The sequence below is a fragment of the Canis lupus genome, chromosome 11, assembly GCF_048164855.1.
Source record: "Canis lupus baileyi chromosome 11, mCanLup2.hap1, whole genome shotgun sequence".
In the NCBI taxonomy this organism is placed as follows: domain Eukaryota; kingdom Metazoa; phylum Chordata; class Mammalia; order Carnivora; family Canidae; genus Canis; species Canis lupus.
This window is the reverse complement of record NC_132848.1, coordinates 43,213,896-43,241,297: the sequence shown is the minus strand read 5'-3', so window position 1 is coordinate 43,241,297 and position 27,402 is coordinate 43,213,896. Positions and strand designations below refer to the sequence as shown.

Here is a 27,402-nt window from a genome sequence, read left to right as displayed (position 1 = left end):
TGTTTTCACTGAGAGTTATGTGCATTATTAAGAAGCGTATCAACAGGGATCCCTGGGTGGCGCAGCGGTTTAGTGCCTGCCTTTGGCCCAGGGCGCGATCCTGGAGATCCGGGATCGAATCCCACGTCGGGCTCCCAGTGCATGGAGCCTGCTTCTCCCTCTGCCTGTGTCTCTGCCTCTCTCTCTCTCACTGTGTGCCTATCATAAATAAATAAAAATTAAAAAAAAAAAAAAAAAAAAAGGAAGCGTATCAACAGAGTGTGAGTCATGAAACTAACTCGAATTACTATGGAAGGCATTATAAATTTCACTTACACACACAGAGTGATAGAAAAGAGTGCATGTTCCAGGAAATTAAAACTTCCTTGTTTTCCAAAATGTGTTAGCTTTCCTTGTGTGTCTTTAGAGTTAACGTTTCACCAGCAGTCATTTTCCTGTATTTGGTTTGGCAGCTGATGGATCACTTGAAAGCTGGAATTGAAGATGTGTGTGGGCAATGGAGCCACTACCAAGTGAGAGACAAGTAAGGAGACCAAGGGTTTCACTGCCTGGTATGGTTATTTGTTACATGAGGAACCTGAAAATGTTACATTGAAAACTGAGCATAAGACTAGAAAAGAATCCAGAGGAACAGGACCAGGAATATGAAGGGCCTGGGAACCATGGCAGAGAAGAGGCAGGTAGAAACCATGCAAAATGGAAAGCTGCAAAATGGAAAGCTTTGGGGGGTGGGAGGGGCGGGTAGTGGTGCTGTAGACTTGGGCTAGGTTGCATCAGAGAGAACTAGTGCAACATTCAGATTGAAATTTTCAGATCTAAATTTAAAACAAGGACAAGTTTCCCAATGAAAAGAGAAGCTCAACCATAGAATGACTGGCTTAGTAAGTCTACAAAAGGAATTTGGTGAATCATCAGGGATCCTGGGGAAGATAGTCCTCCACTGGGGAGGGAGGCTGCAGTGGAAGACCTTCAAGGATCCTTTCTATATAATGATTCTATAAGAATGCCAAAATCCCTTTTCTCCACCACATCTCTGATTTCAGAACATATTCTTTCCCTGAATTTTAGTCTATGGCATGTTTCTTAAGTAGCCCTGAGGAGAGTTTCATTCAGGATAAGAAAGATGAGAGTTTGGGAGTTAAAGACAGCTACTAAGCAAACATAGGAGTTAGGAGTAGTTGAGTTAACCAAATGGTAAAAGTTTCTCTCTAAAGCTTGCCCACATATTGATGTTGATGATGCCAAGAGAAACTAGGTCTTTAAAAGTCTAGCTGTCGAGGCAGGTAGTAGCACCTAAATGAGAAACTGAGAGCTTTGGGTGGCCTTTTTAATTTTATTTTACTTTTTATTTATTTGTGTGTGTGTGTGTGTGTGTGTGTGTGTGTGTGTAATCTATTTTTAAATTTTAATTTCAGTTAGTTAACATGCAGTGTTATATGAGTTTCAGGTGTACATTATAGTGATTCAGCACTTCCATACATCACCCAGTGCTCATCACAAGTGCACTCCTTAATCCCCATCACCTATTTCACCCATCCTCCCACCAACTTCCCCTCTGGTAACCATCAGTTTGTTTTCATTAGTTAAGAGTTTGTTTCTTGGTTTCTCTCTTTTTTTTTCCTTTTTCCCTTTATTTTGTTTCTTAAATTCTACCAGTGGATGAAATCATAGAGTATTTGTCTTTGACTGACATCTCACTTAGCATTATACTCTCTAGCTTCATCCATGCAAATAGCAAGATTTCATTCTCTTATATGTATATCACATCTTCTTTATCCTTTCATCTATAGATGGGCACCTGGGCTGCTTCCATAGTTTGGCTATTGTAAATAATGCTGCTATAAACATTATTTACAAACATATTGTAAATAATGCTTCATGTATCCCTTTGAATTAGTGTTTTTGCATTTTTGGGGTAAATGCCCAGTAGTACAATTCCTGTATTGTAGGGTAGTCTTATTTTTAACTTTTTAAGGAACTTCCATACTGTTTTCCACAGTGGCTGCACCAATTTGTAATTTGAGTGGGCTCTTTCTATGAGATAAAAAGAAGGACCGTTTTAGCAGTCCTCATTGTGTTAAAATAGAATGCTTAAATTATGTAAATGTCCACCAATCTAGAACCTAGGTCATGGATTTTTTTTAAGTCTAAATCCTTTAGTTTTCTGAGTGAAAAATCACTTGATATTATTCCATTTAGCCAAATTTATACCAAATTTGCTAGACACCAAGGAAGAGCAGTAAGGTACACTTAATGCATTCTAGGTCCTCACAATATAGTAGACAAGGTCCTGGGGGAAAAAAGAGAGAAAGAGCCTGAATGAGTAATTATGATCCATATAAGAAATGCTATAACAGAGGTAAATTCATGGAACTATAATAGTACTGAAAGGAGAGTATATTTTGAAAATAAATGAGGAGTTCTCCAGGCAGAGAAGAATGGAAAACATGCCAAGCAACAGCAGTGACAGCAAGATATTTCAAAATGCAAAGGCAAGAAAGAGCACAGCATGGTTTGAACACACACAGAGAGAGACGTGGTGAGACAAGACGTTGAAAAGACAGAGATATGGGCAGCCCCGGTGGCCCAGCAGTTTGGGGCCGCCTTCAGCCCAGGGTATGATCCTGGAGATCCAGAATCAAGTCCCAAGTAGGGCTCCCTGCATGGAGCCTGCTTCTCCCTCTGCCTGTGTCTCTGCCTCTCTCTCAATGTGTGTCTGTCATGAATAAATAAATAAAATCTTAAAAAAAAAAAAAAAAGACAGGGATATGCTTCTATTCTGTAGTGCTAATGGCTATAAAGCCATTAAAGCTATAAAATTCAGCTTGACCTTTAATACTCAGATCAAAAGATTTTTAAGTAGAAGAGTAGTGGAAACAGTTGACAAAACCTAAAGACAACCTACTGAATGGGAGATGATATTTGCAAATGTCTTATCAGATAAAGGACTAGTATCCAGTTTAGCCCAGGACTCGGACCCAGCCTCTCCCCTACCCGAACACTGGCCCCGGCTCCACCGAGGCCCCCGTCCCCCAACCCCGCCTCGCTGCTGCCATGGCGGACCCCAAATACACTGACCTTCCCGGCATTGCCAGGAATGAGCCAGATGTTTATGGAACCAGCGACCTACCTGAGGATGATCAAGCAGAGTTTGATGCGGAGGAGTTGACGAGCACAAGTGTGGAGCACATCATTGTCAATTCCAATGCTGCCTATGACAAGTTCAAAGACAAGAGAGTGGGGACAAAGGGACTTGATTTCTCAGATCGTATTGGAAAAACCAAGAGAACAGGATATGAATCTGGAGAATATGAGATGCTTGGAGAGGGTCTAGGAGTGAAGGAGACACCCCAGCAAAAATACCAGCGACTACTGCATGAGGTCCAAGAGCTGACAGCTGAAGTTGAGAAAATCAAGACAACGGTGAAGGAGTCAGCCACTGAAGAGGAGCTGACCCCAGTGGTTTTGGCTAAGCAGCTGGCAGCCCTGAAGCAGCAGCTGGTTGCTTCCCACCTGGAGAAGCTGCTGGGACCAGATGTAGCTATCGACCCTACTGACCCTGATGGAGCTCTGGCTAAGTGCCTACTGCTGCAGCTGGAAGCAACAAAAAACAGCAAAGGAACTGGTTCAGGGGGAAAGACCACTGGTGGGACTCCCGTAGATAGTAACCTTGTCACTTACGAACTACATTCTCGGCTTGAACAGGACAAGTTCTCTCAAGCTGCCAAAGTTGCAGAACTTGAGAAGTGCCTGACAGAGCTGGAAGCCACTGTACGCTGTGATCAGGATGCTCAGAATCCCCTTTCAGCAGGTCTACAGGGAACCTGTCTTATGGAGACCGTAGAACTGTTGCAAGCAAAGGTGAATGCCCTCGACCTCGCAGTTCTGGACCAAGTGGAGGCTCAGCTACAGAGTGTCCTGGGCAAGGTGAATGAGATTGCCAAGCATAAAGCTTCTGTAGAGGATGCAGATACAGAAAGCAAGGTGCACCAGCTCTATGAAACCATACAGCGCTGGAGCCCCATCGCCTGCACCCTTCCTGAGCTGGTGCAGAGGCTTGTCACCATCAAGCAGCTGCATGAGCAAGCCTTGCAGTTTGGTCAGCTCCTGACACACTTGGGATACCACACAGCAGATGATCCCTAGCTCCCTCAAGGACAACACCGCCCTCCTGACCCAGGTGCAGACAACCATGCGTGAGAACCTGTCCACAACTGAGGGGAATTTTGCCAACATCCATGAGTGGATGAAGCAGCTGGGAAAGTGAGCACCTTTAGGAGATGGAGAAGAGGGGTAATCTCTGAGCCTTTGAACTTTGTTAACAGCTTACATAGGGCTCCCCTTTAATTATAACTCTCGCATCCCCATCCCATTTGACACTGGGGTCAAGGGGTTCTTCTTGAATGTGGGGTTTACACCCCTCCTCCAATGAATACAGAGTGGTAGCTGGGGAACTTTAGATGGTGGTCTCCCCTCAGGCCCTGGGGATGTGGGCCCAGCCACAGGGCAGCTCCTATCCAGTATTGCTTTGCCTGGGGTGGGGAAGGACTGTGTCCTGTCCTCCAGCACAGCTCCTGTGGCTGGCTGTACTACTATACAACTGTTTCCGACCATTAAATGCTGTTGTACTCTGAAAAATTAAAAAAAAAAAAAAAAAAGGACTAGTATCCAGGATCTGTAAAGAACTTATCAAACTCAACACCCAAAAAACAAATAAACCAGTCAAGAAATGAGCAGAAGACACGAATAGACATTTCTCTAAGGAAGACATACAAATGGCCAACAGACCCGTGAAAAGATGCTCAACATCACTGGGCATCAGGCAAATACAAATCAAAACCACAATGCACAATGAGATATCCCCTCACACCAGTCAGAATGGATAAAATTAGCAAGCCAGAAAATGACAAATATTGGTGAAGATGCGGCGAAATGGGAACACTTTTACTCTGTTGGTGGGAATGTAACTGGTTCGGCTACTCTGAAAAAAAAGTATAGAAGATCCCCAAAAAGTTAAAAATAGAGCTACCTTATGACCCAGCATTGAACTAGTAGGTATTTACCCAAAGGATACGAACATTGTGATCCGAAGTAGAACCTGTAGCCTGGTGTTTATAGCAGCAATGTCCACAATAGCCAAACTATGGAAGGAGCCCAGTTGACCATTGACAGATGAATGGATAAAGAAGATGTGGTCTATATAGACAATGAAGTATTACTCAGCCTTTAAAAAGGATGAAATCTTACCATTTGCAATAACATGGATGGAACTGGAGGGTATTATGCTAAGTGAAGTAAGTCAATCTGAAGAAGACAATTATATGGTTTCACTCATGTGGAATTTAAGAAACAAAACAGGATCACAGGAGAAGGGAGGGAAAAAGAAAATAAGACAAAATCAGAGAGGGAGACAAACCATAAAAGGCTCTAAATCATAAGAAACAAACTGAGGGTTGCTAGAGGGGGTGCAGGGGGATATGGGGTAGCTCAGTGATGGGCATTAAGGAGAGCACATGATGTAATCAGCACTGGGTGTCATATGCAATTAATGAATAACTGAATTCTACATCTGAAACTAACCATACACTGTGTTAATTGATTGAATTGAAATAAAATAAGATAAATTAAAAATAAATGAATAAATAAATGGAGTAGCATGATCATATTTAGCTTTTAGAAGACAAACAACAACAGTGATATGGAAGCTGAATTTGAGATAGATACTATGGGGCAGGAGATCTCTAAGGGATATCACATGGACATAAGAATTTCATCCTAAAGTAATAAAATAAGCCTCAAGTACTACTATGCTAGCTCTTTCATATATTATATCATACATGATCTCCTGAATCTTCTGTGTTAGCACTGTTTTACTCAATCTGAAGATGAAGAAACCAACTCTAGATCAACTAACCTACAGCAGAAACTTGACTGAATTCGGATTTGGCTTGAGAGTCTCTTCTGTTTTCAATGGACCGCAGAGTTTTCAGAATTATATGGATGAGGAACTAGCAGAAGGGGCACTGAAATATTTCTGAGGCGGACATGGTGACTGGCTCTGGGCATAGGAAGAGGAGAGTAAGGGAAGAGACAATAAGAATGACTCTCTCTCAGGTTTCCAGATAGTGAGTCTAGGAGGATAACAATGCTATGGTAAAATGCATAGACTATAGAGGAACATTCAGTTAAATAATATAAGGGTGCGAAGAGGGGAAGCCGGGTGAGGACAGGACTCAGAAGCTTCCATTCCTCTGGGGCAGGTAAGGAAGAGGAAGAGATTTGGAAGAAGCCTTTAGGGAGGCTGGAAGGGAAGCAGGTGAGGATCAGGATGTGGAGGGCAGGGATGAAATGACCCAGTGGCACATCAGGAGAAGCCAGGTGGCATGTAGGGCAGGGGCAGCCTGCCTGGCACCCACTGGCACCCATTGGCACTGGTAAAGGTCAAGGTGAGCTCAGTGTGAAGAGTGTCAGAGAAGTCCTGATGAGCAACAACAGTGGATTGAGGAATAAACTGGAACAACAATCTCTCATGAAGAAAGGCAGAAAACAAGAAGGCTGACGGGTTGACCCATTTGGAGCAAGAGCAGACCTGGGACGAGCCGAACATGAATCATAGGGAATCACAGCCTGCTAACCCTGGAGGAGACTTGACTGATAGAGTGTCCATCTGCCTCACAGACCAGGAAACCAATCACCATATAATAAGCCAACAGCCCTGGGAGTTATGTTCCCCTCCAAAAAATAAAGCAGGCACACATATTACTCTTTGAATGTAAAATGATTGGAAGTATTGAAAATTCCTACTCCAAACAAATGGCCGACTCTGAAGGCACCATGTGCATATGTGCAGCTCAGTCTAATGGGTCAGCCAGAGGTTTGCTACAATAGTCAGCGGCCATCAGTGTCTAGCCTATTCAGATTCTCCATCATTCAGACTGTCAGGATATATGGGTTCTCCCCCCACCCCTTAATTGTCAGGATTCAAAATGATCTGCAGCACAATGGGCAAAACTACTGTAACTACTGGGCCATTTAAATTTATTGGGTTCTGGTTGAATAGGCCAGTATTACTGTAAGTGCAGCTGCCACTGTTAGGAGCTATTAGAATGGAACATTTGTTCAAAAGCCTCAACCCCTCATTTCTTCTCATACAATTGGAGCTGAGCTGGGCTGGGCCTCCCCCGCTCCCCACTTATGCATACTTTCTGCCCTGATTGCAGCTTGTCCCTTCCTTTTGTCTAGTTGATTTTCAATGTATTCAGGCCACTAGGCTATTCTTTCTTTATTTAAAAAAAAAAAATTCTATAAATCTCATGATTTTTTTTTTCCCAAAAAATGTATTCAAAGACTGAATTCTCAGCCTCGTCCTGGTGTTCGGGATAAAGTGAAGTAGGAGTTTGTTTAAAAAAACAAAACAAAACATACTTCCATAGCACACACAGGGATTAAAGATTTTCAAAATGTTGGTTTTCATTTTTAGGTTTAAGAAGTTCGATCACAAGTATTTACGGAAAATCTTAATCCGAAAGAACCAGCCCAAATCCAGCATTGTCTCCTTGTACAAGAAGCTGGAAATGAAACAAGCTATCGAGATGGTGGAAACCGGGATTCTCAGTTCCACAGCTTTTTCCATACCCCACCAGTAAGTACAACATGCCCTTTGATCTGGACTTTACACATCAGAATTCCTAAGAGCACTAACTCATTGTTCAATTTAGAGATAATATACTAGGAGTGAAGAGGCAAAAATTTGAAGGAGGAATCATGAAAAATGAATGACCTAAGTCTGTACTTTGGCCCATGCTCAGCCTCTCTCACCCGGTTTCTGAACATTACTTTTCTAGCTAAAATTGCGTGCAAGAGTTGTATGATACCTTTCCTTGGAAAGGAGGGCGAATGGATTATGGTTTACAAGACTTTTTCTCTCTCTTTTTGATTAATTTCTACCCTTTCACCCCTGTTCATTTGGTTTTGCTAATCATACACTAATAATAATATGCATTTCTCCCATAAGTCATTTCTCTTCCTCTCTTGCATTTTGTGATGCTAGCTGGGATTCAGGGTTGGAGTGGTGGTAACAGGAGGTAGGGTGATTGGTGGGCTAGTAAAATTTACCCCTCCTTCCACAAGGATGTTCCGATTTCTTTCAAGAAGCAGTTTATGAATTAAGAAAATTGCAGCATATTTAGGATAAACAACACCTCCATCCTGTCATCTTCTATAGGTAGGTAGTTGATCATGAACTTCAATTGTGTTCTCAATGTTTGGAAAGCAGGTTGAGATAAGAGCTAAGAACAGATAGCAATAAAATTGTCACTAATGCCGGAGTGTTATCTCACATCCCTTACGTGCTAATGAGTCAGAAACACCCTTCCCTTTCTTCTATGGCCTGGGAAGAATCTCAAGTAGGGTCCCTGAGAATATCTCCGTATAAACAGAAAACTTTCTGCCTTATTTCTCGGTGAGACTGTTTTCATGCTGCTTCATTGCATGGCTTGCTTTAAGGAAACTTTTCCTTTTTTTTTTTTTTTTTTTTAAGGAAACTTTTGATACTGAACTGGCAATGTGCTAACAAATATTTATTGGCAATGCCGTACGGAGCCATATTAAAGCCTAAGGCAGAAGAAAAAAATCAGGAATATCAATCCTGTCTTTATTCATTTAAAATGTTGATATTTTAGTCCTCATGAATTTTTTTTTCTTTTCTGCATTGACCCTTTTTCCTAAAATATTGCACTTGCATCCCCCTTAACTGGACGGAACTTTTTTGGCATCATCTTAGGCCCAACCTGTAGTAACTCACCAATTATGTGCTGGGAACTATAAAGCAGACACAGTCGCTGGCCTCATGGAGTTCCTACCCTAGCAGGGTCATGGCATCAATAAGAAAGGCTTCACAAAAATACATTCGTGAAGTCTAGGGAGCTAGGAGAGTGTAAGAGGTGGCCCTTTGGTCCCCAGGCATTAGACCTGCTTACTGAAGGGTGAATGGGAATTCATGCACTGCAGGAGGGCTGGTAGGTTGAGGCACTTTAGGCCATTAGGAACTTCCTCAATCTGTTTGCTTACTAGTTATGTGAGCTCTTGGTCTAAGAATGTAAGGGCGCTTATCTCAAGTGAGAATCAGTCTGTCATGTGCTAAAACATATTTGCAATCTCTGTATTACATTGCATTAGTTGTAAGCAGTGGCCCCGTCTCTAACCTCAAGGCAGTTTTCAAGCCAGCTTTATTTGGGGGGAGTCTTTCTGTTGAGTTCATTAGTTTTTAGACATCAATTCAAAAATTACTAAGAGAGCCTTATAGACTAGAAACTATTTTTCCTCTTATAGCCCAGACCAGTTAGTTAACTGGAGTAGGAGATTCTTTTACCTGATATTTAATACAAGTTTAACTGTATTTAAATTGCATTTATTTGATCTCATCAGAAATCTGTACGACATCAAGCAAAAAGGAATTCCTCTCCCCAGATCAAAGCAGCTAATTTCTTAAAAACAAACCTTCATACAATAATAGGAAAAAGAAGTGTGTACTCAGCTCGCTTTTTATTTTTCTGTATGAGATGATAACAAAATGCACATATATTTTTTTCTTTAGAAGTTTAAGCAATTGTTCTACAAGAGGTTTAGCTTTCCAAACTCTGTGACCACCAGAAGTTGTCAATAGCTCGGTGCAGACTGTGTTGTTTCTATGGAATTCCCTTACTTTTGCACACATTATGCTATTTGACCCTTTAAACAGCCCTATGGAATGGGTAGGGTATGTACATGGACTATTATTTTAAATAAGAAGCATCTCATTTTCCCATGAGTAGTAAGCTTTTAGAAATAACAGATGACAAAGGCTCAAACCAATTGAAAGTGTCAAACCTTTAAAAAGTATTTGGTTAATATTAAAGAGATATTAAAGTGTGTATAAAATTTAGAGGCATAACAAACTGCAACCATAAACTTCAAAAGATCGTCCTTAAAAAGTCCCAAATAATTTTAACATGTCATTTATTTTAAAAAGCGTGAATTACTTTATTGTAGTTTAAGAATTTTTTTAATTGATCACACATTGACAGGCATAGGTTTACACTTATGCATTTTTACACCGAAGATTCTGAAATGAAAATTCTGGTACCATTTTCACTTCCATAATGGAACATTGTGTTATTCAGAGCCAGGCTCTCTCCTGTGCCACTCTTGACTCATTCTAAATGTTGGTCATTTTGGTGACCTTTCTAGAAAGACACAAGGAACTCACACACAGAGAAAAGCAGTTGGGTACCATTGGTCAATCAGTGGGCACATTCTTCACTCACCTTAGCATGCATTTCTCATGGATTTCATGTGTAAAGCTATCACAAGAGAATGGATTCTTCCAAATGACTCAGGGTATCATACTTGATCTTTTAGGAATTCATATTATGCCATGAATTGAATATCTACTAGATTTCATATTTATATTTCTGTGTTTAGAACTGAAGCATCTTTTTACATTATTATAGCATCTGATTTTTAAAAAGTTAAGAGAAATGTGAAGCTTTTATTTTAAATACATTTAGATTCAGATTTTCCCAGTTTGATTTTAAAAGCCATGAAATTACCACAGGACTATTATTGAAGGTGACAGTAATTTCCTTTATGGATATTGAATAAATGTTCTAGTGACAAGAGTCTTTCAGCTTGTAATTTTACTTTTTTGACCTAGAGATTATTAACATTCAGGTTTTCTAAGGATTATATCTTTCCTGCACTCACAATATGATCACTTTAGGGATGATTTTGCTAACGAAGTGGCATGTAGAAAAATATAGGCATCACCTTGCCTAAATTAATAATTCCTCTGTATAATTTCATAATTGTTGCTTCTCAGTGTGGATCAGTATGAAATAGTGCCTTTGAGATACCTGTATTACATATCCAGGTAATTGCATATCAACACCCTGAATGTACTTTATTAAGTCTGGTCTTCCCCAAAGTGCTCAATCACAAACTGGGAAGAGCACCAACTACTGCTATCTAGAGCTTAACTTTACCATTATTTTATGGTTTTTGCTATTTGGTTATAAATATTATTATGAACATAGGAAATGTAACTTTTTGATTAGCTGTTGTTTCTGTTCAGCCAAAGATTGCTTCCACCATAATAAAGAAATGTGTTCAGATTGTGGGAATGTGTAGGTGTATCTCAATCAGAATAAATTAAATTTCAAGGACTTTTAAATAGTGAGGTTGAAATGCCCTGATAATAATGTTTAGATCACCAAGGGTGGTAACTGAATATCAATAGTGTTGACATTTGCACCTCTGAGATATGGAAACACTGATTTCAAGGATTTTGTAGAAAGGGCATTTGTCAGTCTACAGATAGAATTGCTAAATAAAATCTGGCATCCTGTGATACCCAGTATCCAAGTCCTTAAAAATATTTTACCAGTTGTACTTACAAATGCACAAAAAGTACTCACAAAATGTCCTTGCTATTTATGGTTATATTGCTACTAATGTTTGGGGGAAAAAAATACTTAAAAAGTGGCCTGTATTGAAACCAATAATTACTGATCTCTGTGATCACTACCCTAAGACCTTTGCGAGCAGGTGGTGGCATCTCAGTGCCTTTATGCATTGAGAAGAGCTCCAGTGAAGAAAGAAAAAAAATCAACACTCTGTAAGGTTTTATATCAAGATATCAAGGGAGGTGAGAGTATTAAAAAATGAATTTGATTTTCTTTAGTTCTCTTTTTTTGTTCTTACTTTCTACAGTGAACATATATTATTCATACAATGAAATGTTTTCTAGAAATTCCTGCCACTAGGTTGAAATGATCGAAATCAAATATATTTGTCACATGAGAATTCTACACATAGCAGTGTCATGACCTTGAAATCCTCAGAAGACAATCATGCATTGACTGATAACCTGGACATGACTTGATTTTTAAACCCTTTTGGAGGCACTGCAAGGGGAGGGAGGGTTCATGGTGAAGGAAGCCTTGGGGAGCTGGTGATGCGGAGGCAGGGAGCAGTCAACTGCTTCTAGAATCTCACAGAGTACCCAGTGTCTCAGAGCTGGGCTGGCTTTCAGAATAGAAATAGTCTAAATATTCTTGTAAAATAGGATTTTAGTTTCTCACAATTATTCTTTAACTAATGATAAAATCCCTAAAGGGACAATTCCAAGGTAAATGTACTCACAAAATTTTAATACTCCCTTAGATCAGTATTATTCAAAATGTGATGTGCGGATGGTGTTGTCCATGAGCTGTTAGTCACCTGTCTGTGCAAAGAGATAACTACAGATCTAGCCAGAGTCAGTCTTAACTGAGTAATCTTACTTCTATTGAATCTAACAGTAAAACATTTGTTTCTAATTTTGGTATCTTTTAAAAAATTTATTTTCTAGCAATTGATTTTTATTGTCTTTTACCAACGTGTTTGTTCACAACAGATATGGAAGGAAAAAATACTAGTTTGCGACCACCTTAAACCCCTTTTTAAAAATGAGTCAGAATAATTCCTATGTAGCAGCTTTAGGCAAGGAAACCATATTTTCAAAATATTAAGTCAAGACACATATACTGACATTTCATAGGAACTTAGTAAAACAATAGAAAAAAATATGTTAAAACAGGAGTTCTGGAACTTAGAACTCCCACACATGTATTGATACTTTTATGGCACTCTTGCCAGGATGTTAGAATAATGCTTGGCTTCCCTCCAATGATGTTTCCAGGGCCCAGAGGATACACGGAACCAAAAGGCTTTCCCCGGAAGATGTGGAGTCCATGAGGGACATTCTGACACACAACATGTACCAAGTCCGACAAAGGGTAAGTATTAGCTATCTGACTTGTCCCATTGCCTGTCCTTCGAACCAGTCATTCGGGAATCAGTTCTTGTTCACATTGTCTCCTCTATATCAGCCTTCTTGCTAAACAATTTCTTTCTGCTTAATTTGGGGAACAGAAAGTTAATTGTTTACCTTTCTGCTAAAAAAAAAAAAAAAAAATTGGCACATGTGGTGTAAAAAGGAATGCAAATCCAATTGCTGGCCCTAGGGGTCAGGCTGCCCTAGCCCTGCAGCCTGGTACTTTCCAGAACCAACAGGTCTCCCTCTCCCTCCAAAGATGAACAAGTGGTGGAGCTCATTCACCGCACCATAGAAAAAGATGGCACCGGGACATCAATGAGAGTATCAATCTGACTGACTGTAATAGAGCTTAAAAAGTTCAGATGGTTATTGAAACTGCAATGCTGAAAGCCTACATTAAAGGAAATGTATTGGGCATATTATTTTTAATTTTGGAGAAAGGAATGGAGTCTATACTACCACTTGGGAACCAGGACAAAGTGTATAATAAGAACATTCCTGGGAGACAGTGAGTGAGTCTTTCTGAAATTTTGATGTAGTTAAATAACATTTAAGCTTGTGAACTCTAAGTAGGAATTTTTTTTTTTTTTTTTTTTTTTGAAGTTTGAGGATTCAATTGAACATCCCAATTCTTGAGTATGGTATGATTACAAGTAAATGCATTGTGAGGGCCTTGGTTTTTGTGACTACATTATATATCAGTCTTGATGGGCCAAAAATATCCATCAGGCTCAAGTGCCTCGCTTTCAAGGAGAAGATGCTAAGGTTAGGAGAGTTATTTATCTGACCTATTGAAGGTCACACAAAAAATTCCACGTTAAGAACCCGGGTCTGCCAACTGTCTACCCAGTGCTCTTTCCATGACTCCAAACTTACATGATCCAGTTAAAGTGAACGTTTTCTGGCTTCCTGTTTTGGAAAGGTCAGTGATTAAGGCGTATGTGTCAGCCAAAGGCTCTGCACCTGCTGAAGGAATATAGGTCAGCATCAATCATAGCAAGCTTAGAGTAAATTCAAGAGCTTTCAAATCATTCCAAGTGAAACTGTTTCAGTAAGACTATCACATTCTGATAAATAGTTAGATAAATTGTTAAGAACTTCCTGGCTAAAAGAATGTTGGCTGGCTTAGAGGGGCCAGAGCTCAAAGGCTTGCCTGAAACTCAGCCTTTTCCCCATGTTGATGAAGGTTGAATTTAAGGAAGGTCCAGAATGGAGATGGAGATGCTAGAACTCCAACCTAGTCTAAAGTGAGGTTAAGTTCCCATTCTATCTTTTTTTTCTTTCATGCAGGTTCCAAGAGAGCCACCTTTCTGCTTTCATAAGGGTGCCTGTTCAGTCTGTCCTCTGAGTTTCTCCCTTCTAAGCTATGTAACATATCTTCCTTTCTCATTGCCCCAAATAAGCAAATGGGGCATGGAAGGTCTCATGGGGAGAACATAGGTAATAAACAGAAGGGACTTTCAAGCCCCTGAGATGGCTTTTGCTTCCACTTTTGTTGCTTTGAGAGAGTACACATCATCACTCCTTCCCTTCCTGTCCCCTTTCGCATCCCATCGTTTACGTAGGTCATGTGACTCCTCTTTTCCCCATGGTCCTCTTGCCCTCTTGAAAGAAAAACTACTCTAGAGATGCAATGCAGGACAACTGCCTCCTAGGGTTCTAGTGGTTGATCTATAGTTTTGAGGATTGTCAAAAGGTGGCATCTGTAATCTCTAGCCTGGGTGATAGGTCAGTGGACCTCACACGATGCGGGGATGATGGCTGGGGCATTTCTCACAGTCTGCATCTGAGAAGAGGCCATTTTGAGAGTCAGGAGTCACTTCAGGGCAAGGTTAGGATGAGTGCACAGTCTGGGAGATCCTGATTCATAGTTGATCTGAAACTGGGCTGGTCCTGCCTGGTCTGTTGCACCTGGAAGGGCTTGGGACACTCCTGTTTGAAGCCACTCCTCTCCATATGTCCAGATTATCACTGCTGGGCAAGTTGATTAACTAACCTCTGGAGGTTCCCAGTGGGACAGCCCTCTGGGTTGCAGAAGCTCTTTGGAATGCTCTGGGTATGGAGATTGAGAAATACTCTCTTTAAATTTACAAGGGAAGAAACTGACTTCAGCTCAGACTCTAAGTCAGAGATTGATGGGCAGCCCCCTGGGGTGCTCCTAAATGATTCAGGTCACACTCAGAATCCCCACACACTTTCAAAGAAATAAACAATTTATCTAACTTCAGCAAATATTTAATGCACATTTAGAGCTTTGCCCCATAGAACTCAAGTTCAAGGGGGAAATACAGTTTTTTAGCGATGAATAGGACCTACTATGCTCCCTGCAGATAGGCAAGGAAAAGCACATGGGTGATGTGATATGAGGTGAAATAGAACAAAAATATCCAAACATTTCTTAAAGTACAGCCCTCAAGTCAAGGTGTAGGAAACTCCTATTAGCAACATATACATATACATATATATACACATACAGACACATACATGTACGTGTATATATAAACATACGTGCACATTGAATTCACTTTTACATGAATTTAACACTGATGAAAAATTGTGAAAGTTTGTTTTGGTATTCTAGGGATTTAATTTAAAAATAATTTTGTGGTAGTGTCATATGTCATTCTTTAATAGCTTCCTGTATACAATGTACTTAAGTTGAAGTCCATCATTAGTGATGGTGGATGAGAGCCCATATTTCAAACTATCTTCAAAATTTAAGTGTTTTTGCCAGGTTTTTATCAGATTGGTTAATTTGTCAAGAGTGGCTGGTAAAGATCTCCTATCAGGTGACGGTGAAAGGTGGCTTTGCAAATTCCTCATTGTTCTCTTGGCCTCCACCTATACCTTCTTTATGGAACTTCTTTCAGACAATTGTCTGTTTTGTGAGGATTATTAGTTAACAGATAATAAAGGCCACAAATCTACTTAAGTAGCTATATATACACTTAAAACAGAATAGACTAGGGAAGTCTGGGTGGCTCAGTTGTTGAGTGTCTGCCTTTGGCTCAGGGCGTGATTCTGGGTTCTGGGATCAAGTCCCACATCGGGCTCCTTGCGGGGAGCCTGCTTCTCCCTATGCCTATGTCTCTGCCTCTCTCTCTGTGTCTCTCATGAATAAAAAATAAAATCTTCATTTAAAAAAAAACAAAATAAACTAAAAGCCAGTGAACCAGTGAGGACACTGTTGTCAACCTCTCCTCTTCTGTTCTGACAGGAAACTGGGCCATCTTGTATATCAACCAAGCAAGGATCTGTTATAAATCTGCATATTAAGTACAAATAAAGCTTAATTTCTCTTGTATTTTTTATAAAAATGAATGGAAACATAAGTATTAGCATTTTTTTCCCTCACACTGGGGATCATTTTGTGGAGTCTCCTGGAGTGTGTTCACCTCACCTAAAGGACCCTTGCCCTGGAGATGGAGTCTCCTCTTTTGGCCGGTTGTCCCCAGCTACCTCCTGTACCTCTGTCCCACTTCTCACTATACTTTGAATAAAGGACTAAATCCTCCTGTGGTAAACAGATTCCCAGCTCTGACCCAGGTGGTCCTTCTATGGCCCATAACAGTTTTTCACAGCTATGTATTTTTTTTTTCATACCTATGTCTTATCTCATGTGTTCCCTCTTTCTGAAGGGACCATTTACTCATCTTTCAAGACTCAGCCCAGTGCAATGCGCCTTTCCCATCCAAGACTGGATCAGTGCCTTTTGCCTGGACTCTATAAGTCCCTCCAGATCCCAATATCTTCTCACTTCCTGAGTGTGTAACCGTATATGCTTGTTTGACTCCCCAACTAGACCATGATCCCTTTGAAGACCATTCTTCAAATGTATCCATTTTTTAAAAATCCTGCACCTACCATGGCACCTGACATATAGAGCATTTGCTATTTTGCTATTGAATTGGAAATCCTTATCATAATAACCATTAACCGGGAATGGTAGCACCTGCTGTCCTGAATCTGTTATCCAGTGGGACCAGTATATATCCTGCTGCAGAGTGAAAGTAGGGAGAAAAGAGGTTCCAGTTAAGCACTCTGTAAACATCTGAGGACCAAGGTTGGTCTGTGGTTTGAGACAGGTTACCACTGGCCTGGTAAGAATAAGGAAGACATTTTTTATAAAGATAATTGATTCAGTTTGAAGGACTACTCTTTAATCAACAATTGTGTCCTTCCTACATTTTGGTGTAAAAATCTCTTCCTGGGGCGCCTGGGTGGCTCAGTCGGTTAAGCGTATGCCTTTGGCTCAGGCCATGATCCTGGGGTCCTGAAATGGAGCCCCTGTGTCAGGCTCCCTGCTCAGTGGGAATCCTGCCTTTCCTCTCCCTTTGCTGCTCCCCCTGCTTATGCTCTATCTCTCTCTGTCAAATAAATAAATAAATATTTTAAAACAAACACAAAAAATAAACAAAACCTCTTCCTTTTTGAACTGATAATGGTAATAGTAATCTGTTGATTTTTTTGTATGTATCTTTAATTGGCAAAATGTAAAAATGGCAACCTTAATTAAATTCCCAAAGTAGTTTTGACATTTTTCTCATCCATTAGATCCAAACACTCAGTAACCACTGTCCAAACATAAAAAAAAAAAAAAAAAAAAAAAAAAAAAACCACAACCTGGGAAAGGGTGTGGGTATGGGGCAGCCGAAGTGCATGGGTATGTGAGGACCGGACTGCTGCAAGGATACGAAAAAGACACTGCAGGTGGGCGGCAGGGTTCCACAAGCCAGAAGGCATAGGCTCCAAGCCACAGCTCTGTCCTGGTAGGGGTGGCCTCAGTCACAGGCTTTTCTTCTCAGGGGTCACTACTTGCTCCTCTGTAATTGAGGCAAAGGCTCAGGTGGCCTTTTCAGTGTCTTCTTTCTGTATAGTCTTAGTTGGTGAAATGTCCATCCATGGTCTCTGAAAGCCATGGTTGGGTGGAGATGTCCTTACCTTATCTGACATTCTGTTCTTTCTGCAGACCCTGTCCTACAACAAATACAACCTCAAACCTCAAACAAGTGAGAAGCAAGCTAAAGAGATTCTGATTCGCCGCCAGAATACCTTAAGGGAGAGCATGAGAAAAGGTCACAGCCTGCCGTGGGGAAAGCCGGTAAGGTGGGGGCTGTAGACTCACCCGGGAGCAGGTGACTGCAGGCAGGAGTAACACGAAACCACCACCTTGTTGTCAGAGTAAAACAAAATAAGAGGGCACAAGACACTAGACAACTTCCCTCTGGATCCAGAGCCTTCGGGTCCATGGTCAGGATGAGCCTCCAGGATGGGTCAGTTACTGGAACACACACACTGGACTGTGAATCTAAACCAGATGCTAACCAGGTACTGACCATTCCAGGGGAACCTCCATGGACTGGGGTGCTGGGTTGAGAAAGTTTACTTCTCTCCCAGGGAGATATAGGGAAGGATTTGTTCTTGTTCTGGGCCTCATCTTCGATTATTCCCTGTACATTGGAACTGTTCTATTTGAGGCCATATCGAAACAACTTCTGGACAAAGGTTAGGTCTGGAGTAGATTCTAATTTCTACCCTAATCTCAGTGGCTAAAATATAATGATAATGATGAGGATAGTAATCATAGCAACTAAACACCTGAGCAGAGGGTTAAGTGACCTTGTTCAAACATTTTAGTTTCACAATTTATCATTTTCAAAATAAAAATCAAACTATTCAACCTGTGATCTTGTAGGAATACCTATCCTAAGCTAACACTGAGAGGTACCCGTGAAATTACTAATAATGTCATGACATAGCATGCATATTGTGTTTTTAAAGCAGACACATGCTTTCTAGTGTTTTCTTTATCCTCACTTTCTGTGAACAATGTAACCCAGGCATTTTATCCCCTTTTTCCAGACACAAAATTCAGGCACAAAAAGGCTAATTGGCTTATCCCACTTAATTATAATTATTCCTGTTATCAATGACTGGAATGCAGATCTCCTGACAATGGACTAAATAGTCTTTGTTTTTCCTATAAAAATATATATCTCAATAATCCATAATTCTCTTTTCCTTACTGAAAAACAAATGCTTTCCAAAATAAAGTCACTTTGAGACATAACGGTCTATTTTATCATGAGAGGGAAAGGAAACACAAAGAAGCATTCTGCTGTGTTTAAACCAGGGTAACGGCGGTACAGGCGAGCCTGTAATCCTAAAGAGGTCCTCAGTGTGGGCCTATGTCTCCCAGTTTCTCATAGGACACTGAATCTCAGACTCATCTCTGCTATTCCTTTCTGCTTGTTACCCACAGGCCGGTACCAAAAATATCCGCTACCTCTCCTTTCCCTATGGCCACCCTCAGCCCGCAAGAAGAGATACAAGGGTTGATGATTTCACAGGTAACCTGCCTGCCTGGCTGCTCTTCTTTGCCTATAAAGGGTCAGATGACAAATATTTGGGAGCTCGTGGGCCAAAAGACAAAATCAAAAATATTATGTAGGTACTTATATGATAAGAAAAAGAGAAAACTTTTTTATTAATCTAATTCAGAACTTGATTTACAGACACTGAAATTTGAATTTCATGTCATTTTTACCTGTCATAAATAGTCTTATTTTTTTTCAGCTGCTTAAAAATGTAGCAATTATTCTTAGCTCACAGGCAATGCAAAAAGAGTCAACAGCCGGATATAGCCCAGGGGTGATAATTTGCTGATATAAAATTGGCACTTTTTTGAAATATTTGAAAATTCTAACTCAAATTAATCAAATATTTGAAATATTTAAAACTTAACAGGATTCTCCAAAGTTGGTTAAATTTTACTAAAATAATTTCATCAAATTTACTGATAACTGTTTCCTGTTTAATATCTAATCCTTAAGTAGAATTCTTAGAATTATTGAAACTGCCTATTGTTGTATTAAAAGCCATTATTTTTTAAGTATATATATATAAAATGATTTTCTCTTAGCAAAAAGTGATATATAATATATAATATGTCATATTACCTATTTTAATTTTCCCCAAATTTTAAGACTTAAAAACACATTTGAAACTCAAATAGGCTAAACATATAGGATTTTAGTATTAAATCTTTGAAGACTGAATATAATTACTCTTTAAAATGGAATTTTATTTCCTTCTGATTTAAAAACATGCTTGGTATAAAACAAAAACCAATCAGTAGAAAAAAAGCATAAAATAAGAAAGTTAAAAGCACTTGAAACCCCAACACCAAGATATAATCACTAGAGAACATTCTGGTAAATGTTGTTCTATAGTTCTCTCTGCACCATCTTGATCCCTACCTTATATGTATCTGATACAAGAAATAAAGAAAAAACACACAACATCATGTTATCCACAAAATCACTGTATCATCGTTGTTTTGGAATTTTTATGAATTATCTAGTTCACTCAACCATCTATGTGGACATATTTCTATTCAGTGGATATAAACTAAATAATAGTTTTTATGAGTAAGTAAGTCAATTATATAAAATAATCCTAGCTTAGTTAGCTAAATCCTTATTAACAAATATTAAGGTATTTTGCCTTTATATCTAATATGAGCAATGATATATAATAAGCATCTCAGATCACTCATGATTGATTTTTGCACAAATAATCTATTTCTTTAGTATGTTTCCTTGGAAACAAAATTTGGGCATCAAAAATCACACATATTTAAATTTACCCTCACACCAACAGTCTGTGAGAAAGGTCATTTCCAGACACTTTACCCATCACTCAAACTTTTGAGTAATCTATGATGTGATAGGATAATGTTTATATACCATATATACCATATTAATTTTCATCTGAGTCTCTGATTTTTAATAAGGTTAAAAACATCTTTTCGTATTTTTTGGAAGCAACTGTGTTTCTTCTTGGGCAGTTTCTGTTTCTGTCTTGGGTCATTTTTTTTTCTATTCCATTGTTTATTTTCTTAAAATGAGTTGGAAGAACTCTGTATAACAAGGATATCATCTATTGTCTCATGTTTGTTGCCAATGGTTCCTCTTCCAGTTTCACATTTATCTTTTAGTTTTTAGATATACTTGCCATTTAGAAGGTTTTGTTCTGATTAATCAAATCTGCTCCATCCTCCACAGAAAAATTAGAAAACAATTTACTCAATGTTTTTAAACTTTACTAGTTTAATGATTCTGTTTAAATTTCAAACCCTTTGAGATTTATCTTTATGTGGATTAAGACAGAGACACTCTTCAGATTGTTTTCCATTGGCCATGCACCTGTCCCTACCCCATCTCTTCCTCCAAGATGAGAAGCCATCTTTGTTGTGCTAAAGTCATTTATCCTAAGAGAGTTTGGGGCTCTCAGTTCTCTTTCATTGATCTAGCCATCTATTCCCAGAGCACTGTCTTGAAAGTAGTGTCATTTTATGTTATAGAAGAGCTAATCCACGAATAAAAGCAAACAAAACAAAAGACCACCACTGTAGGGTGTATAATAAATTAATTTCTAAAAATCTTCCTGGTACAAACAATCCGGTGCTATTTACATTGTTTGAATGAATAGAAAACATGAAATTCTCACAGTCATTTCTTATGATGGACCTCAATATCATGTGCTCCTGTAGCAGATCACCATATAGCAATCCCACTTGAGCACAAATGTGCTATTCTTAAATAAAGCATTATAAACAAATACAGTAGAACATTAAAGAGATACTATACCTTACAAAGTGGAATTTATTCCAGAAGTAACATTGTTTAACATTTGGAAATATGCTTACATTATTCACCAAATGAATAGGTCAAAGGATCCTATTCTTTGAGTAGATACCCTAAAAGGCATCTCACTATTATTTTCCATAGTAATAATAAAATCTGAGAAAAATATATGTAGGATTTATATGAAGAAAACATAATAGCCTGTCATTTTCTCTGTCATTTTGTTTCAGTAAAGGGGAGAATATTGGTACCTCCCAGAAACAACAATTTCGCCCTGAGGTGGAGCCAGGCAATGCATACAAAACTCTTAGAACAGTGTCTGAAATCAAATAAATGAGAAAGAAATATTACCCATTATAATTAATACTACTGAAGAATATCGAAGAAGACTTAATTTGTCAGTTGAACATGAATTAAACTAGGCATGGAATGACATCATGGCCTAGTGCACTTTTTTTCTTTCTTTTTTTTTTTTTTATTTTTTTTTTTATTTTTTTTTTACTTTTTTTCTTTCAAATGTGCACAACTGGTTCAAAATTTTATTAAGTGAGCAAAAATAGACCTAGAAATATGAAAAGGGAAAGTAATGAAATGGGACCTATTTTAAAATGCTTAAGTTTTTAATTTTAATTCCAATATACTGAAGATACAGTGTTATATTAGTTTCAAGTGTATGATATAGTGATTCAACAATGCTATACCTTACTAAATGGTCATCAAAATAAATGTACTCTTAATCCCCTTCACCTATTTCACCCCCCCCCCACCTCTTCAGGTAACCACTAGTTTGTTCTCTATAGTTAAGAGTTTGTTTCTTGTTTTGTCTCTCTCTTTTTTCCCTTTGCTCATTTACTTTCTTAAATTCCACATATGAGTGAAATCATATAGTATTTGTTTTTCTCTGACTGACTTATTTCGCTTAGCATGATACTCTCTGGCTCCAGCCATGTCTTTGCAAATAGCAAGAGTTCATTCTTTTTGATGGCCAAATAATATTCCATATATAAAAATATAAATATATGTATAATCCATTATATTCCAACATATTACATTTTATATATATTCTAATATATATAATATGTATTATATATACCATTATATATATGTTTGTATATATATACACACATACTCATATATACACATACACACGTGTATATATATATATATATATATACACATATATATATGTATACACACACACACACACACACACTCCCCACGTCTTCTTTATCCATGCATAAATCAATCAGTGAACACTTGGGCTGCTTCTATAGTTTAGCTGTTGTAAATAATGTTGCAGTAAACATTAAGATACATATATCCTTTCAAAGTGGGACTTATTTTATCATTCTTAATAAGTTATAAAGCAATATAATAATCAGGGTTAGACTGAGGTCATTTTCACTGTGTCCCTGGGCACAACTATTTGAATCCATATTCTCTCCAAACTTGAAGTCCTTCTGCACGAGGACTACTCAAGGAGTGGCCAGAGGGCCTTTAGGGGAGAATATGGAGGAGAGCCAGCCTCCTGCAGGCAGCCTTTGGCTAACCAGGCTGTGACTTGGAGAGCATTCTCCTTTCTTACTGTCCCCTTGCTCTCCAGTATTGGAGTATCACTTACTCTAGATGTCTGGGGGTCCCACATATTCTTCCAAGGCTCTTTTGCAAGGAACCACTTGGTATTATAAGTAGAGAGATCTTTCCTGGACACTGCTCCTCTGCTCTCAGATGGCTTACAATCCATGTGGGTTGGAGAGGAGGGAAGAGTTCTGGAGATGGACACACAACAATGTGAATGTACTTAATGCCATAGAACTGTACACTTCAAAATGGCCAAAATGGAAAAAAAAAAGTTAAAATGGTAAATTGTATCAGAATTAAAACAGAACTATGAGGAGAGGGAGAAGAGAGGGCTGCACCCAAGGTCTGGTTCTCTAAACAGCATATATTGTAGGAGATCGTCCAGTGTCTCCCCCTGGGAATCAGGCTCTGCCTTGCCCTGTGCAGAAGCACTTCCTGTTTTCCTTCACCCTGCCCCTGGGTGCCCAAGTCCAGAAGTCAAAATGGAAGATAGAAGAACAGATATTCAGATTTTGCTGCCAGGTCTCCATTAATGCCTCCCTGGAACTGCCTGCCTAGCTGCTGACCTGAGGGAGGTTGTGCATTTGGGACAGAGCCCAGCCCCCACTCTTCCTCCTTCCTCTTCCGCTTTCAACTGGCTTCCTCCTCCCCTTTTGGACAGATCTACTGACTTAAGTTGAATGGCATCTTGCAAGTTGTCCACTCAAGCCTCTTCCTAATGTTTGGAAACTACTTTTCAAGAAGCAGAGGTGGTCAGAAAACGTCAGCTATAATTTGTTTGCCGATGGGGAGCATATGCTGAGAAGAACGGATTGGAAACTAGGTTGGGGGAGAGGGGAGTGGGCCAAAGGACTGCTCTTGGCAGAAGCATCCAGGCTATTGTTTTCTTAGGTAATATTCCAAGCCCCAAAGGATCAAGAGGAACTCTTGTTCCAGGTCAGGTCATAGAATACAAATTAAGGGGAAGTAGGGAAAAATGGACAAATATTCTTAACTTTTTTTTTAATTCAAAGAAGTTGATTCCTGTCCCTTACTCCCCTCAACTTCTAGAACAGATTATTTTACGTTTTTCTGATGACTAAATACATTTTGTTATATATAAATCTATGTGCATCTCAGTTCTAGCTGTGGGGTTTTTATTTCGTTTTGTGTTTGATTTTTTAAGAGGGAATAAAGAGTGGGAGAAAGGAGCCTGCTTTCAAATTTAAGCATAAAGTTCTTAAAATACTTAAATTCTCAGGAGAATATTTAAAGGGCAAAAAAAATTATAAGGTTAAAATTTGAGGAAGTGAGAATCAATGGGATTTGTGAAAAATACTCCCTTAAAGATGTATGCACAGTGAAGTAAGGAAAAGGCAATGTTGTAGGCATGAAGGAGGTTTTTGGAAGGTCCTCTGAGAAGGGGTGTTACGTAGATACTCAGTGGCTTGCTTCTGCTCTTGGCATAGCCTCCCGACCTGTGTATGCACGTATCAGGGAGCCAGACACAGTCTGGTGGAGAGCAGATATGCAGCTGGTCAGACTCTGTTCAAACTGCAGTCCCATCTTCACTGTGTGATACTGAAACTCACTTAACCTCTTGAAAGGTTAAGTGAACCTCAGCCTCCTTACCTATGAAATCTTCATTCACTCATGAAGAGGTAATCCATTCACTCATCTTCAAGGGTTGTCATAAGGTTTAAATGGCAAAGGAGATGTAAAATAGCACAGTGACAGGTATATAGTGAGTTTCAAAATATGGACATTTCCACCACTATCATTGTTCTCATGTGCCAGCAGGAATCTGTTCACCCTCTTACCTCCTTTGAAGGGAGGACATCTAGTCACATTGATTTTGCCACACATAGCTCTCTACTCTGGCTCTCTCCCATCCCTGTTTCTCCAAGATGGGCTATTTTAAGGTCAAAGGGATGAAACTCAGATTTAGTGCTTTCTGGTAACCACTGATTAAAAAGCCAACCAACCAGAGCACCTGGGTGGCTGAGTCAGTTAAGTGTCTGCCTTCTGCTCACGTCATGATCCCAGGGTCCTGGGATCAGGCTTCCTGCTCAGCGAGGAGTCTGCTTGTCCCTCTCCCTCTGCAGCCCTGCCCCCACTCATGCTCTCTCTTAAATCAAGAAATAAAATATTTTAAAAAAGCAAAACCAAAAACAAACAACAAGAAACCAAACTAACCATGTTCATATCACAGTTACCATAGAATCTTCAGTTAAGGATTGATCTCTGACAACACAAAGCATCTTTGTGCCTTATGGCCTAATGCCTATGGCCAGTTGATCTGATTTTGTAAAAAACAAAACAAAACAAAACAAAACACAGACACACACACAAAAAAAAAAAAAAAAAAAACACTTCCTTACTTGCCTGAAGGAGTCTAGCCTGATACACAGGTCTCCATGCCTTTCTATTTATTTATAACACAGCACATAAGCTTCTATTCTATGCCCTCCTTGGGGTGGGGAAAGTCAGACAGATGAGTGTAAGAGCTAGAACCTCAAGAAGAACTCTGCTTCACTCTGAGTTCTTGCCATCCAGATAGGAAGTCTTTTATCTGATGTTAAGTCATGTTCTTTTCTCCTCTTGTCGTATTTTCTTAGATAATGACAGCAGCGATTCAGAATTCCCGTCCATTATGTTCAAAGCACGCTCTCGAACAGGGACACTTCAGAAAAGACGGCTGACACAAGAGATAATCCCAATGAAGAGCTTACCCAGAGGAGGGAAGCCGCACCACTTCGGTTATCAAAGAAACACAAGCCAAGAAGAGCATGTTGGTGTGGGCAGAAGGGAGGCACTACGGCCCAAACCACTGTTCCACGCAGTAGATGAGGAGTTTGAATCTGGAGAGGAGAGTGAGGAAAAAATCTCAGAATGTGAGTCCCGATGGTCAGCAGAGTACAGACCCAGCAGGCAACACCACAGGTCCCACAGTCCTTTACTCCAAAGAAAATAGTTTCATCGTCCACATGATTGTCTCCATGTATTTCAAGAGTCCATTTTCCTACTATTATCGAAGAAGGATTTTCAGAGTTACAAAGAGAGCTACTGAATTCATTTTTTTTGGAAGCTGTTAGATATGCATCTATAAGAGGAAAGGAGATTCTTTTGGAGAAAAACTTGGAACAAATTTGCAGGCTCTGCTACATTCCTAGTTGGTGTACTCTGTAGATGAATTCCCTGTGAGTGATAAATGTTAATCATCACAGGAATTATTACTAAAATTCCTGAGAGTGTGTGATCCATGAAAATTATTGAGATATAAGCATGATTGGTCAGTAATTCACCTTGACTATCTGCATGTGCAGCCTGTAATCATGTTAGAACTGGGAAGGGCCTGGAAATCCTCTGGCCCAATCCTCTTGTGTTTACAAATAAGGACGCCTTGCCCAAGGTCATGTGAGTTGCTGCTTTCACAAGCTGGCGGTCCTCCCTCCCAAGAGAATGCACTCAATAATTATATTTCTGGGAAAAGGTAAAATTTGCCATAATGTGGCTTTATTTAATCAGTAGCAATAATAAATGGATGTGACATGTACTAGAGGATTAATCTGCGAACAATGGGGTCATGGTCTATTTTATAATTGGAATAGTTATTTTAAAAACAAAATATCTATAAACAGGCTTTAAAAGTAATGACACGAACAACAGGTATTTATTAGATGTGCAGTTGGAGGCTGTGGTACTGTGCCCTAGGATTTGAAACTGTTTCCCAATTTAATTTTCCATCCTCATCACCCCCAGACTTGACCTTGAACCTCACACTCTATCTAGCTCACCAACTTCTCTAGATGACTTTATCTTTCCTCCCTCCTTGCCCTCTTCCTCTTCTCTCTCTGCTGGTCACTGTAGATGAACACATATTTATTAAGTGCTATTTATTGTGCCAAATGGCTGATCTGTAATAAACAATTAACCGTAATATCCTTTACCATTGCTATTTTTGTCATCCCTAACCATCCCCAACTCATTTAATGCTATGCATCTCTAAAGTATGCTTTCCAATGCACCCAGGTCCCTACACCTGCCCTGATTCCTCTTACTCAGAAGCAATGAAGTGATCTCCCTCCTCCTCGGTGCACCCACACCCCACTGAGTGTGTTACAGAACTTACCTGGGAATTACACTTATGCATGTGCATGTGCATCTACCATGATCTGAAAGACAGGGAGGATTGTCCCTTCATTTAAAATTTTATCCATTCATCAATTGCATTCTTTATCTCTTGGTTTTATTCTTTTTCTATTACTTTTAACTTGTATCCATTTTTGGTCTTAGTTATTACAGTGCCTTGTACATGGTAGATTATCTATAAATCTT

General features: G+C 39.4%; 1 protein-coding gene and 1 pseudogene across 1 annotated transcript in view; both read left to right on the top strand.

The window, feature by feature from the left end:
* SLC9A4 (solute carrier family 9 member A4) overlaps nt 1–27,004 on the top strand; it is a 69,104-nt gene extending 42,100 nt beyond the window's left edge. The window contains exons 7-12 of the mRNA XM_072844406.1: nt 453–523; nt 7,481–7,642; nt 12,719–12,815; nt 17,826–17,957; nt 19,119–19,206; nt 25,683–27,004. Of these exons, the coding sequence (XP_072700507.1) occupies nt 453–523; nt 7,481–7,642; nt 12,719–12,815; nt 17,826–17,957; nt 19,119–19,206; nt 25,683–26,038 (906 nt within the window). The 3' untranslated portion in view covers nt 26,039–27,004. The remainder of the gene's footprint in view (nt 1–452; nt 524–7,480; nt 7,643–12,718; nt 12,816–17,825; nt 17,958–19,118; nt 19,207–25,682) is intronic.
* On the top strand, nt 2,976–4,277 carry LOC140642277 (dynactin subunit 2 pseudogene; annotated as a pseudogene).
* Nucleotides 27,005–27,402: the final 398 nt, after the last annotated feature.